Raw genomic sequence first — 13,712 nt, forward strand, 5'->3', positions numbered from 1 at the left:
GAAAAACCCGTCCAGCTTTCAGTTTTATGGAAATCGTTTGAGCAGCCAGTAGCTCTAGATAACTAAAAAAAAAAAATAGATAAAAATTCAAATCTTTTCTCAACAGACAAAATTTTCGAAAATATCGCTTGAGAAAATAAAACCAAATTACAATCGAAATGACACCGAAAATAAATAAAACCTCCGACGTTCTGACACTGAACATCAATGATCTGAGGAAAATAGTTCCCGCTGCCGAGATCCAGTGGCTGGAGCAGAAGAAACGCGACGAGGAGCTGTTGAAAACCGAACGTGAAGATATCCAGTTGAAGCTGAATAAAACGCTGCACCGCCTCATCAAACTGGACGATCAGCTGGAGGTGGACCGCATTAGCGATCAGGAGTACCGATCTCTGGATTCCCTCAGGAAAAGGCTGAACTTGCGGCATCAACAATTGGCCGAGAGACTGGTTCGCGTCGGAACTCGACTGGCCAGGGCGAAAAGTGATCTCGGCAAGCTTGAAACTGCCATTTACGAGGACCTAACCAACCGGGGATTGATTTGAAGAGTGTATCTGAAGAATAGTTCCATCCCAGTCGGGATGTGAAGTAATGCTCTAAACAATTCATTTCTACACGTATGTTCTTCCAAGGACTTGGGAAACTATGTATCCTGTATAATATCTTTGTAGTTCTTAGCAGTCTGCGCACTAAGGACATTTGGTTTACCCTCGGAACTGTATCGACTAATGTTTTAAAAATAAATATTTCTTAATAAATGTATAACTTGGTATGATACAATCTAATCATTTGGGAGTAAAGTATCTATTAGTTCTCTTACGAAATACAACATTTTACAATGGAAACTTCCGGCCCGATTTGATTATTACCACCCAAATCCAAACGCATTGGGTAAACGGGTAAACTATCTGCTTTGGGTTGCCACTCAAAGGGTTTCCATAGGTTCAGTTTTGGGGTTTAGTTTGGGGTTCTATTTGCCTTGTGAGCAAAGGTCTGGCAATGAATGGGGAGCAGTTGTATTGGTGCTTGTGGTTTTGGTGTTATTTTTTCAGTATCTATCTGTATTTGCCCGACGCTTAAAAGTTTTTATCTTTTGTGTTTTGGCTGTTTGCCTGTTTGGCTTGCGATGTCGTCGTGAACTTGTTGATTTTAGATACAAACTCGGCTCGTTGTCGCTGTTGTCAGGCGTTGTAGTCGTTTTATTTGCGCAACGAAACGACAAAATACATTTCAGAAAATTGTCAAAAAAGTAATACCAGCGAACCCGACTTGAAGGTTAATGTGTTGTAGCTTCTTCCCTGCCTCGTGCACTTTGGCGTTTGATTGCAAATAAAGTCGAAACAATAACGAAACCTCAGCCAAAAGGAAGTGGGATTGACTTGAGCTTCGGCTTTCAGTCGCCAGACACTTATGAAATATTGTGTCCACACGCTCGGTTCTTGGAATTGATGTTTGAATTATGAATTTAGACTGACACAGGTAGAACTCCTTTGTTCTTCCCCTGGTTCGCCAATTAACCGAAAGGATTTGCCGGCCAGGGAAACTGGTTATGAGATCATATCGTGTTTGCCGTCTAATTATGTTAAATGATTTGGCAAATGAAGCGTTTATATTGGAGTCTGTCTAATGGAGTGTGTCAAAAAAGGTTTTACAACTAAATCACCTAATAAAGCATATTTCTCAAACAGGCGTTTTCTTCAATTTGATTCAAGTGAGATCAGTGACCGAAAATAGTTTATCTATTTCTATAGCGACCTATTTTATGTGTGCTTACTTATAATATTTACTTACAAATGTGCTAATCAAAGTATTGCGACCTTAGACGGCAATCAACATCAGAACTTACCTAGAAACAGAAATAAAACAGCTTTAGTTTTGTTGTAGATGCGTTTTTTAACGTTTAGATATGGGATTACATAAATGTGTATAAATAGAACGGATCTCAAAATACCTCCATTAAATGGAGTCCATTAGTAGGAATCAACATAAAACAAATCCTCTTCATAAAAATAAACTTGTAAAGAATCCTGTTGCTGGTTTGCGTTTATGACAATTTGCTCTTACACATGTACTACAATTCCCCAAGCATTTTAATAGCTCATTAAAACTGCGGCTACAGCAGAACAGCGGCAGTTCCGTGAAATTTAAGTGGCACACAGAATCATTAAAAAGCAAACACACATGTGACATCAAAAGCATAATGTCTCAACTTCTTGCAGCATGGCGGGTATAAAGAGATACAAATTTGTATCTATCACAAGTCGATTGGAATTAATTGCTTTGACATTTCACTGGATAACCCCCTAAACACCGCTTCTACTTTACAGATGCTGTGCTAGTTTAGGGTTTCGCAAAACACTTGACAGCAATTAAGTGTAAGTACAACTGACATTACTGCCCCCCATTGTCACTTCAGATTTTAGATACGTTTTGCAATCCGTGAGATGCTTAAAGGGCGCCAGACCGAAGAAGGCGCCAGAACTGGTAATTATATGGGATTACATATATACAAGGCAATCTAAAGAACATGTGATTCCTAGGGTATTCGGTTACTTGTATTCCCAAACCTATCCCAATTCTTATTTTTATTTTTATTTCATGTTTGTATTTCAATGCCACAATTTTATTACGTATTTAATGTGAATTATGAATTTTATTAGAATTATTTTCAAAGTGTTTACGATTCTTATCTTGTCTGTGTTACTTATTGGATTCAAGTAACGACCATAAAAATGTTTTCTAGGCGATTAGACATTTTTATTGATTCACACTTTTGCATTAGTGGAATGTAATTTTCAAATGTCAGTGGTGTCAGTGTCATTTAAATAATGCAGAAACCTTCAGACTAACAAATAATAGAACAACAACTGAGAATCGTGGTTACAGCAAATCACGAAGCCCACTCGATTGCTGCAATAAAAACAAATCCGAAATAATATAGAAAATTAAGCCTGAAAAATGGCTGTTGTTTTTGGTCTTAGCCCGGTTGGATCAGCAAGTCTTCCGCTTTGTAATTAATCAATTTCAGGCTCGCAATGCATACAAAAAAAATCGCGCGCATTGTGTGAGAAATCAGCAACCGTGCCTGGTGCTTGGTTTTATAATAAAAATGTTCAAATTTACGAGACAAAGGCGAAACATTGACGGCGGCAACATGTATCTGAATCCGACCACTTCGACTCCGCATCGGATCTTATGGCATCGGATTGGGGGGCAAACAACAGCTCCTCAGCTCCACAGCTCTACAGCTCAACATCTCAAGAGCCCCAACATCCGCAGTGCAGGGAAATTTTGCATTATATGGCTGCCGAAGTTCCTGGGCATGTGTATTGTACTTATGGACTTTCGTTAAATGTTTGCCAACATTATGAAAGTAGTGGGAAAGGCGAAAAGTGCTGGCAGTGAAGCTGCTGCTGGGAAATGCAAAATACTATGGGAAAATTGTGCAAAATAAGACAAAGCCCAAATAGTCTTAAAGCTCACGAAATCCATTCCAAATCATATTTTAAAATAAAAGAAAATGCACTCCCATTTGAATTAGGTCAGATAAAAGGTAATAGAGAAGTGCTATAGTAGAGGTATCTCATTAATAATTTGAATTTTTTGTTGCTTAGTTCTGGGAACAAAAACCAGAACTTGATCTGAACATATGAGATTACTTTTGAGTAGGCTATTTTTAAAGATGTCAAATGCGAAACATTAATTTACCAACTGTCAAAAAATGATAAAGCGTGCTTATCAATGTCAGAGGCATTAAAATCGAAACGAGTATATCTAGATCTGTAAGTATAAAGTAATATAAATATTCTCAAGGTATGTGACTCATTTGAGAGCAAGGAATTCTGGGCATTCGTTATCTTCAATTCCCCTAGGTTTTTCCACTGTGCCTGGCCGGTTGGGCCAACAGTTTTCCTACTTAGCCATGGCCTATAATTTATGTTTGGCTGCGTTTAACCGCCAGGCAGAGCAGCGAGTTGGCCAGCGAGCGCATTTGGTAGTCGTGCCGTTTGGGCCTGGAAATTTGACTGCGGTTACTTCCTTTTGGCCCCGTCGTATCGCCCATTGAGCATCGCAACGCATAAATCAAACTTTGGTCGCCGCACCGAGGTTTTCCTCGCCAGCAGTTGTGGGTATTCAGAAATGTTTGGAGCTGACTTTGGCTATATCAAGTTGCCAGCTTCTTGGAAGTCGGATGGTCCACACTTTGGGCCAGTTGTCCGTCGAGTTTACGGTCTTTTAATGCTGCAAACCTTTTCTCTGGTGGCGTTGACATCGTAGCGGTAAATATTGATTAATTCGTTGCAATGTTGCAACTTTTGCAGGTTCCTCTGGTGAGTCAGCCAGCCTCGGAAAGGGTTCGACAACAGAGCATCCCGAAAATGTCAAAATAACGACAGGGGTTTCCCATTAAAACCGGGCTTTTGTAAAGCTAAAAATGTAAGAAACTGTTGGTGGAAGGGAGTGAACTGCCTTCCCAGAAATCTTCACATCCATCAAAATCAAAATTAAACTGCCGTAATCCGCTTTGAGGTTTCAGGTGTCAGATCATTTACCCTGATTGCCAAATTTTTATAATGAGCTACGATCTGAGATTACAGATTCAGAGAGTTCAGAAAACTTTTCGTGTTCCGCCCTTTTGTTATTGTCTCGGTTTCATCTGCGCGATGAGTCTTCTAATTAAATGAAATGTTTAGTCATTAGGCCGTAATTTCACTTTGGCGAGGTGAAAGTCATAAGAAAAGACAACCGGAGGAAAGGCAGAAAGTAAAAGACATTAAATCATCTGGGCGGCAATTAAAGAGAGTGAGAAAAAAACACTTAATAAATTACCGCAATGCGACACGCCCACATTGTAAAACCAAGCATAAGTTTATTTTCTTCGACAACAGGAAACAATAAGCGAGTGAGTGACAACACTCAAATCCCATACTCATTTGCAAAAATTAGTCAGCCAGTGGTCAACTCGAAATAAAACCCAAAAAACATTCACCGATATTATGACAGCCAAAAGCTTACTTGTAAATGTGGAAAAAATTACTTTCGTATGAACTTCACTTCACATTATTGATTTTTTCTTGTGTTTTGGTCCGGCGTCTTAAAACTTATTATTATTCATTCTCGTTTAAAAGATTGAACAGGGATTTTGGTAACTTAAGAGCGCAATTATCTTCAATAACTAACATACATACTGGTATTAGTAGAAAGTACATACACCAATACTATTAGTTTTTGGTTCTCATTCGAATGGAATTTGGCTCGCGAAACGTGAGGACCTTTCAGATAAGATATAGCACTGATATAGTCTACCACATGTGGAAAGGTTACGTGGTGTGGTTCGCACCTTGTCCACTGGGTGGCGCACCTGTTGCACAAACAGCCATATCGATAAGGTTTTTTGGTGTGGTTTCTTGTGGTTTTTTTTTCTGCGGGCGCCAAAAGTCGGTCGGTCACATGAAATATTTACTTATAATTAAAAACCGTAATTGGCTTTGCCTGTTGTTGTCGTTGCCTGGCTAAGGTCTAAACAAACAATTTTCGCCGCTATCTGAACGCAAAAAGTTTGCTTGGCAAATTGTCACGGCGCTCGAAATGAAACAAAAAGAAATAAATAGTTGGAGTTGAAGTAGAGCTGGTTGAAAATACTATGGATGGCTTGGGTTTGCAGTGCAAATATTATAGGTAAATTTGCATTTGTAAACAAAAGTCAACAAATGTTAGTTAAGCGTTTTTTTGCACGTCTCTTTATTTGTACGCTGGTTTCTTTTCAGACGGTCTATCCCGCATGTTGATCTTAACTTTAATGCAGGGGAGGTTTCGGAGAAACGTGACTTTTGTTGCGAGTGTCTTAAATGGGGAAGATGGGCCAACCTAAATGGAGATCCCAAGGTCTGATAGGGCGATGTGCTAGATGCAAAAATCAGATACATTATTAAGCTGGAGTTGGGGCCGAATTCCATGTCGATCCCATTGAAACTCCTCAATGAATTGGAATTATTATCCATAAATCAACACTATTCCTCTTGAACACATTGTCCCCACATGCTTAATCCATTCAAGGTTTTTTCCCATCGCCAATTAAATTTCATGAATGTAATTGCGAATCCATTGAACAGATCGCCACGAGATATAAAGTTTTGTATCTGCTCGCTACTTCTTTTTTGCCACTCCATTTGAATTCGGTGGCCATGTCCTCGGCTGCTTGTTCACGTCTCTTTTCGAAACATCAGAAAAAGATACCGCCAGTGCCAAAGACATCGGCAAACTACTCACGCCCACAACTTCCCATAGTGCCGAGTACAGTGAAAATCAACTAAGAGGTAGGCAAAAAATATGCTCATAAAATTATAGGAAAACTACAATGGGCTTGGAAACCATGATTTTCAAAAGATAGGTAAATTTCATTTTGATGCTTCATAAAAAAGTGCGATTTGCGATTATACAAAATCATGCTTTGAAATATTTTTATCTTTCACCTAACGGCAAAACAATATTTACTGTACCCACTACAGATGAGATGTGAATAGTTTTGAACTGCCGCTTTTTTATCTCAATGTTTTGGCCGCCTCACTACAACAAAGTGTTACGCAGCTAAAGGCAGTGGCAGTTGTTTTTGTTGTATCTTGAATTTTGCAATCATCAAAATACAAAATACAAAATAACAGCCAAACAGCCACCGCAGTTAAATGGGCAAATAATTAATTGGTTTTGTGTTTCTTGTGAACGATTTTTTCAGCATTTAAGATAAAAATTTCCGAGGCTTAACCTTAAGTTCGAATAAAAATTGTTTTGTTTGCAGTGGTATACACAGTTTTATGCGAAAAGCGTCTAAAGACTACTTATTTTTTTATGAATTTGCTAATTTTGTGTTTATGGGTGTGAATCGATTGAATGTGCGGTTTATGTCTGGTGTTCGATGATGAGGAGTAGCTGTAAAGTTGTATCCCTGTGAAGCTACACAGATGGAAGTAAAAGATATGCCCGCAATTATTGATTGCATCAATTAGGAGCGGCAAAACGGCTTCTTGTGCCCAATTGTGGTCTCCAACCATTCGTATAAAATTTTAATGCATCATATTCGCTTGCTGATGGGTGAGAGTGCCGAAGTACTTAATCAACAAGTGAGGGGTACTGTTTTGCAAGTTGTGTACTTGCAACAGCAGCAACATCTGCAACAACTGCTTCACCGGCAGCAGCAACATCATGCATTTGCTGCTGGTGAGCAGGCGACTTGTCAGGTTGCAGAAACTTCTGCAACACGTTTTGCCTGCCGGGCCAAGTTGATTTCAAAATAATGAGTTAATAAACTGCTGGAAGAAAGACCGAAAGAGCGATGGCGAAACATTCAGAAGGGGAAAGATGATATTCGCCTGCAAAGTGTCAAATAACTCAAAATGTCACAGCAAATGCAAAAACAAATGGAAACTCATTTTTCCCCACCAACTGCGGACATGTTTATGTTGTTAGGGAGCAGCCAACTTGGCTCATTGCACATGGTGAGTAATAAACTCATCTCTTTCAGACTTATCAATTACAAAATTATGGGACATGTTTAGGCAAACGGAACCATTACTGTGTGAAAAGATATCTGAACTCAGGCACAGTCTTATCGGAGAATCCATTACGCAGAAAGCTAATGTTTCTTAACATTTGTCACATTGTATATGCTCTCTGAAACAAAATGCATCAAAATGGACCCAATTTGGTAGAAGAACAACTATTTAGCGCAGTTTGTAAAATACGACAGCGGACTGCCAGTTTTCTGGAATTGGAAAGACCGAATAGTCGAAGTTTGCCACTTCTTGTTGGCCGCCTGCTCATTATTCATGCCCATCAGCCCTGCCATTTGGAAACACATGCCCATTGCAATCTTGGCCAGCTTGGACGACACCTCGGGCGCTCATTTAGCAGGGCAACCCGCAGTGCGGCTGCTGTGGCCACCCCTTCCGCCCGCCGCCCTTGGGTTTTGACCCCCAGGGCCTTGCATTTCCAGCTAATCCGCCGGCAACTTGCGGCTCGTCTATAAATCTCACTCGGAGTGCAGGCTAATGAGGCTCGAGGGTGTGTTTTGGCAGCAAATTAACTCATTGCCACTCACAGCTCGCCGTTCTTCATCTTCCTCGCCGATCTCCCTTTCTAATTTGACGGAGTGCACATGGAAAACCGAATAACTCACAAGCTATACCAGTTTGCATCTAAAAAGCTGATTTAAGTCCAAGCAAATAGCTGGATTTAAAATTATCACTATTAATTTATATATTCGGTATATACCTACGAATAAAAATTGCATTACTGATATAAATCGAGAATATCAGTGCATTACAAGTTGTATCAACTTATTTGAGGATAAGATACTGAAAGGCGGAACTGGCATGCGCTGGTTATAGAAATCAATCGAACAATTTGCGCAGTGTATATCTGACATTGTATTCGACCGTCTGCGAATGCAAATGTCCAGCTGGTGGATCTAAAAATATGCAAGATATTTGTTCCTCAGCGCAGACATCGTCTTAATTAGACTCGTTATGACTGGTGGTCGGTCAGTTTTGCAATTTGCAATTTGCAATTAAAACTATGCAGCCGAGTGCTTCCACGGTTCGTCTTGCAGTGTAAAATGGAATTGGAAGCGATTGGCGGAGTCTGGTGCCCCACACACGTCGAGATTCGGAATGGACTTGGATCGGATTCAATGGGGCTGGCTTTGAAGGCTAGTTACCAGATCGAATGGGATTGAATGAGTTATTGGTTAGTGCTGTGCTCTATGAGGAGTGAACTGGGTTTAGAGGCTTTATAAATCAATTTAGAGGCTCTAAAGTGTGCAAAGCCGGGCTTATCGCAGTTGAGATTTTAAATGCTCCTAACACTCGAGCTATTTATCTTTAATTTCCAATGCTTGTCAGTGTTAGGTTTTTAAAATATACTTCATTCTTGAGATTTCTTCGAAACTTTTTAGGTTAAAGTGTGTTCAAATGAAGCGCAATTATAGGATTTCAAATCCTGTTCGCATTCTTAAGGCTTTGAAACCTGCCAACGACTGTCAAATTGAAGAACACTTCCATTCAATTTCCATGACTCAAACTGAGTATCCTGGCCGGCAAACCTCTGAGAAATCCACTCCAAGAGGAGAACTCTAATTCTAATTCAATCGAAACTCAGCTCAGCTCAGCTCGACTCAACTTTAACCTTCAACTTGAAGTATCTGGCTGTGAACAAAGCCGATGGAGAAGAAAAGGAGCTAAGCCAGCAAACACTTGATACACTTCATGGCCCACAGGCCAAACAACAAACAAAAACACACAATCTTCCCTATGTATTCGAATCGCTTCTGTGGTTGTTGCTCTTGTTGTCTGCTTGTTAACAAATTTCGAAGTAAAATATTTCTGGGAATTCTTGCAAGCACACAGGCACACAGCAGCAATGAACCCACTACACGGAGAAAAAGTTCAAAACACCTTGAATGAAAGTCATTTGAATTTCAGATCAAGACTGCTTATCAAAAGGTATATTATCTTCTATAAAGAAGAACAAAGTATAAGTGGTTTCGAATTAATATCTTGCACTAATGTTTGTAGGTAAAAATGCATAATTTTTTTCAGTGTTTGGGCAACAGACAAACAAAGCGCATGTGCCGACATCCCCAAAAACCTCCGTCCCACGATCTCCTCTTCCTGAAAAGAGCGCAGAAAAGGCGAAGAAGCTTTTTGGCATTGCGCAGGCGCAACACAAGAAGCAGAACGAAAGGGAAACACTTGACTATTTCGAACGAGAGATACCCTTTAATTTTGTAGCTTACGAGATAATAAAAAACAGAAATTGCAGCTTAATTAATTCAGAGTGTAATCTATACGGGTGATGTACAGTCATATTGGCTATAGCTGCACGTAGATACATTTTGTGAAAACGATATTTGGAGATTGATCCAACAATACATTCACCAATTAATTTAAAAATTCCAGCTCTTTTTACTGTGCATAACATTATTCAAAAAAATATGTGAATATTTCAGAACTTCGCGTATACCCCTCAAGCCCACAAAGAGGAACAAGTCTGCTAGACTGAGGAATTTTTATGGCATTTCTCATGGTTCAAGCTCACACTTACACTTCCTCCCCCAAGCACACACAGATACAAAGCCACCGAGTCGTGTCGTGTGTGATGATCACAAAAGATTTCCATTGTCTCCCCAGGCGATTTTGTGCTCGATGGAGCGATGGGCGGGGGAGGGGGTCTACATTTTCCACTGCAATCGGCGGCGCGACATGTAAATTAGTGCAAAGTATTTGCATTTTAATGTAAAGACAACAACAATGCCGCAAACGGGAACAACAACCAACTCAATTTGAACAGAAAATTGCAATTAATGCAATTTGCATTGTAAATTGTTGCTAAAAAAGGAACCCTTTAAAGGTACGCGACATAAAAGCGACAATACGGAAAAGGTAAATGCGATTTGTGAAATTGCAGCCATACCAATGAAAGAGATGCGATGGTCATAAGATAAGCCTTAAGTGATCAAAGAAGCCGCCTTGATCGAGATCGTACGAAAAAGTTTTAAGTGCAATGGGTCGCGTCTTACTGATGGGCTTTATTTTAAGTGAAATTACTTGGGTATTGAGTTGGATTTAATACGTCGCAATCTCAATATTAATAGCCACATAGCTATGGTTGTTGGCCAAATATTCAAGTCACCCCAAATATTCGAAACATTCAATCAACGGCACTTTTAAGTGCTACAATTAAAATTTACCTAAAAAACTGCAGCTATTTCCACTGCCAGAGCGACGACCGGTTGTTTTATTGCAGCTCCAATTATTTTCAAAATTTCCTTTATCCTTAGCGGTGCTTGTGCCTCCAATCTGATTGTTGTTGTGGTTGTTGTTAATATTGGTGGTACCTCCGATTATAAAGCTTGTGGTCTGGTTGTTGTTGCTCGGATTGTTGTTGGTGCGATTGCCACTCGAAGAGCGGTTGGTTAGTGGGAACATGGCATGTATCTTTTGTGGTTCGCAGGCTGCCTCATGTATGTATGTATCTGTATCGGCACTGGTATATACATGTATTGAATCTGTATCTGGATGGATGCAGTTCCAGCTGCGAATCCTTTCAAGTCGTTTTTCCTCTTTCGATCTGCCCTTCTTTTGCACTTTTTGGTGGCACGTACTTTTGTGGATTTTTCCTCTACACCTTTTCGTTAAATTCGTTTTCGAAGTGCATCTAATGAGCTCTTTACAAACAAGAAAAACCACACTTATTTAAATTTTTTAATTTCTTCACACTTTAAAATCAATGAGTTTGGGTTGGATTTTGTTTCGTTTTCTGTTATTTGTGCAAAGAGATTTACTTGTTTACTAATTGGACTTGTTTTACTAATATTTATTGTCACATATACACCTGTTATCTATTTTTGGCAATATTTTCAGCTTTTTAGATGAACCATTAATGTAATAGATCAAAATTTATAAATAACCACCTAAGCACATTCATACTTTTTTGTTGAGGCACCTTTAAAATCCTATTTTTTTTAATTGACTTCAAAATAGAGCTTAATAATCTTAAATAAGATTAATTAACTTAAAAACTGTTTCATACATTTGCGAAACTCAGGTAAACACCAATTTATAGATAGTTGGTCACTGTTTATCTAATCTCTTTTCGTCTTGGCCGTGAGTCAACTGGGACTCTTGGAATTTCGCAAAGTAAACATTAAAAACCTTTGCACTTCTTGCAGACGAAACAAAATTCCTAGACAATGACACACACACAAATATAAACAGTCGTATTTATATACAGGTAAATATATTACATTTAGCCGCACTGTGGTCACACTACGCATACGTCACATGGAAGCACAAAATATTTGCAATTTTCGCACACTTTCCGAGGAACTTGGCACGTTTTGCGATTTGAAACCGTATCCAGAGTGGCGAACAAGAATATGCCGGCTGATCGATCGTTCGTGTGTCGCGTTGTTTTCCGATCGGAGAATGCGTTTTCCGATTCGCGTGCGGTACGCTTGCGCGAGCTTTGAAGTTCGTTTCGAAACTGAGCGCAAAAAGCCAGAGAAGTGCCGGAGAGCCGGGGCGCTAAGTCTCCAAATTTGAGCCAGCTGAGAGCGCCACTCTCCGAAAACTCTACACATATACCGGTTTTCTGTTTCCAGCAGCGCCGTCGCCCTATCTCTTTTCCACCGATGCGCGATCTCAGCACGGCGCTCGCCGCTTATCAGTTCCACTATCACTATCACTCTTTTTTTCAATTTGCGCCGAGGAAATTCATTCACGCTTCGCTGTCGTCGGATTTGTATTTGCTTTTCGTACCCCCTAATTGTGGAGAAAAGGGTATACCGCGTGTAATGGTAGTCTGCATAAGAGATGCAGATTTGCACCCTATAAAGTGTAACTGGTATATGATCCCATCGATCTCGGAAATCTTAAAGGCTACCATTATACATTTTGGTGTGCAGGCACAGAATTTTATTATGCTTTGGCCCGAATAGGTATTATGGGTAATCGGGCACTTTACTTTGTACAGAATAAATTATTATTTCCCTTTCATGACTCAAGTGCTAGATATCATTTAGCCTTTACATTTAATAACACTTGTATTACATGTGCATATGTTTGCTCTTCATGGGTTTTGACTGATTGAGGTGCTGGCTGTAGGAAGTGTCCCTTATCGCGGTGTCAGTCCGAAATAGCAAACATTACAGGCAGGGCAAGGGTATGGTGTATCCCTTCTTCAGGCTGTGCTACCCAATGACGCAAGCGTACGTGCCTTTGGTGTCTCATTGACCCATGAGACACTTTTCCCTCAGCGGGGGTTATCTGCCCGATAAGCGAGACACTTCTTGAGAGGATGTTGTCCCTCGAAATGGTGTCCGTGATTTGTGGAAATCGCTTTCCAATTGAATCATCATTCACACCAATTTTGGGCACCTATTAAGTGCCCTAGATGTGACAACAATGAAGCAGTTGTCAAAGGTCTAAAAGAGTTTTGGATTTGAAGTGCACATGTAAGTGGATCCTTACAAAATAGGCTACTACCACAATTTAGGTGCAACATTATAGGTGCCCATTACCTATATAAAGCAATTCTAGTAGCTTTCGAGCCCATAAGCAATCACGCTGCTGTTGCCCAAGCCACAAGCACTTCGATAAGCGAAAGCCGGACACTGTTTCAATTGCATTAGAATTAATCTACTCATTGGCAGGGCGAGGAAAAAGAGCACGGGGCTCACGTTATATAATGCCACCGCTGGCAGCTTGGCAGTTGACATCGGTAATAGTTTGTAATCGCCCAAATGTTGTCGTCCAATGTTGGATCCAATCCCCCTTACATACCCTGCTCGATTTCATGTTGAGCCCCCAAATGAGCTAATACCTTTGACGCAATCTTGATTAATGGCCGTTGATAAGGGGAGCGGGACGAGCTAGAAGCAGAGATTGGGACATCTGGCTCAGGTTTGCCTATAAGTTGGTCAAGAAAATCAGTGCTGGGCAAAAACACAGAAATGACGTTTAATTGCAAGCGTTTCACTAGATTAGAAAGCCATAAATATTGTACCAGATAAGATTGGGACACGGAAAGAACAAAACAAGATGGGAAATAAGTCAGTTGAAAAAAGAACAGAATGTTGTGGTCAATTTATGCTTTTTCTTGAATATTACAGAAATTTCAATCAATTGGCTTATATGAACTACTTGTCCAAACTATCC

At 40.0% G+C, this 13,712-nt stretch overlaps 2 protein-coding genes across 7 annotated transcripts in view; one reads left to right on the forward strand and one right to left on the reverse strand.

Moving 5' to 3' along the window:
* The window catches only part of LOC6544760 (protein TANC2), a 49,915-nt gene extending 37,872 nt beyond the window's left edge, over positions 1-12,043 (reverse strand). For 2 of the 6 annotated variants that reach the window (XM_015157697.2, XM_015157698.2), the window contains exons 1-2: positions 11,801-12,043; positions 10,745-11,221 (exon numbers count right to left, since the gene is read on the reverse strand). In XM_015157697.2, the coding sequence (XP_015013183.1) occupies positions 10,745-10,982 (238 nt within the window). In that variant the 5' untranslated portion in view covers positions 10,983-11,221; positions 11,801-12,043. Of the gene's footprint in view, positions 1-10,744 lie in introns of all 6 variants that reach the window. The other 4 variants (XM_015157696.2, XM_001972447.3, XM_026976496.1 and 1 more) reach the window with 3 other exon arrangements.
* LOC6544656 lies at positions 159-771 on the forward strand. The gene is made up of 2 exons (XM_001972449.2): positions 159-617; positions 672-771. The coding sequence occupies exon 1, from the start codon at positions 159-161 to the stop codon at positions 543-545; it is 387 nt and encodes a 128-aa protein (XP_001972485.1). The 3' UTR covers positions 546-617; positions 672-771.
* Positions 12,044-13,712: the final 1,669 nt, after the last annotated feature.

Source organism: Drosophila erecta, unplaced genomic scaffold, assembly GCF_003286155.1.
Source record: "Drosophila erecta strain 14021-0224.00,06,07 unplaced genomic scaffold, DereRS2 tig00000021-arrow-pilon, whole genome shotgun sequence".
Lineage (NCBI taxonomy): Eukaryota > Metazoa > Arthropoda > Insecta > Diptera > Drosophilidae > Drosophila > Drosophila erecta.

What these genes read in the sequence shown, in the direction of transcription:
- LOC6544656 (XM_001972449.2), top strand. Translation starts at nt 159, where the DNA reads ATGACACCGAAAATAAATAAAACCTCCGACGTTCTGACACTGAACATC.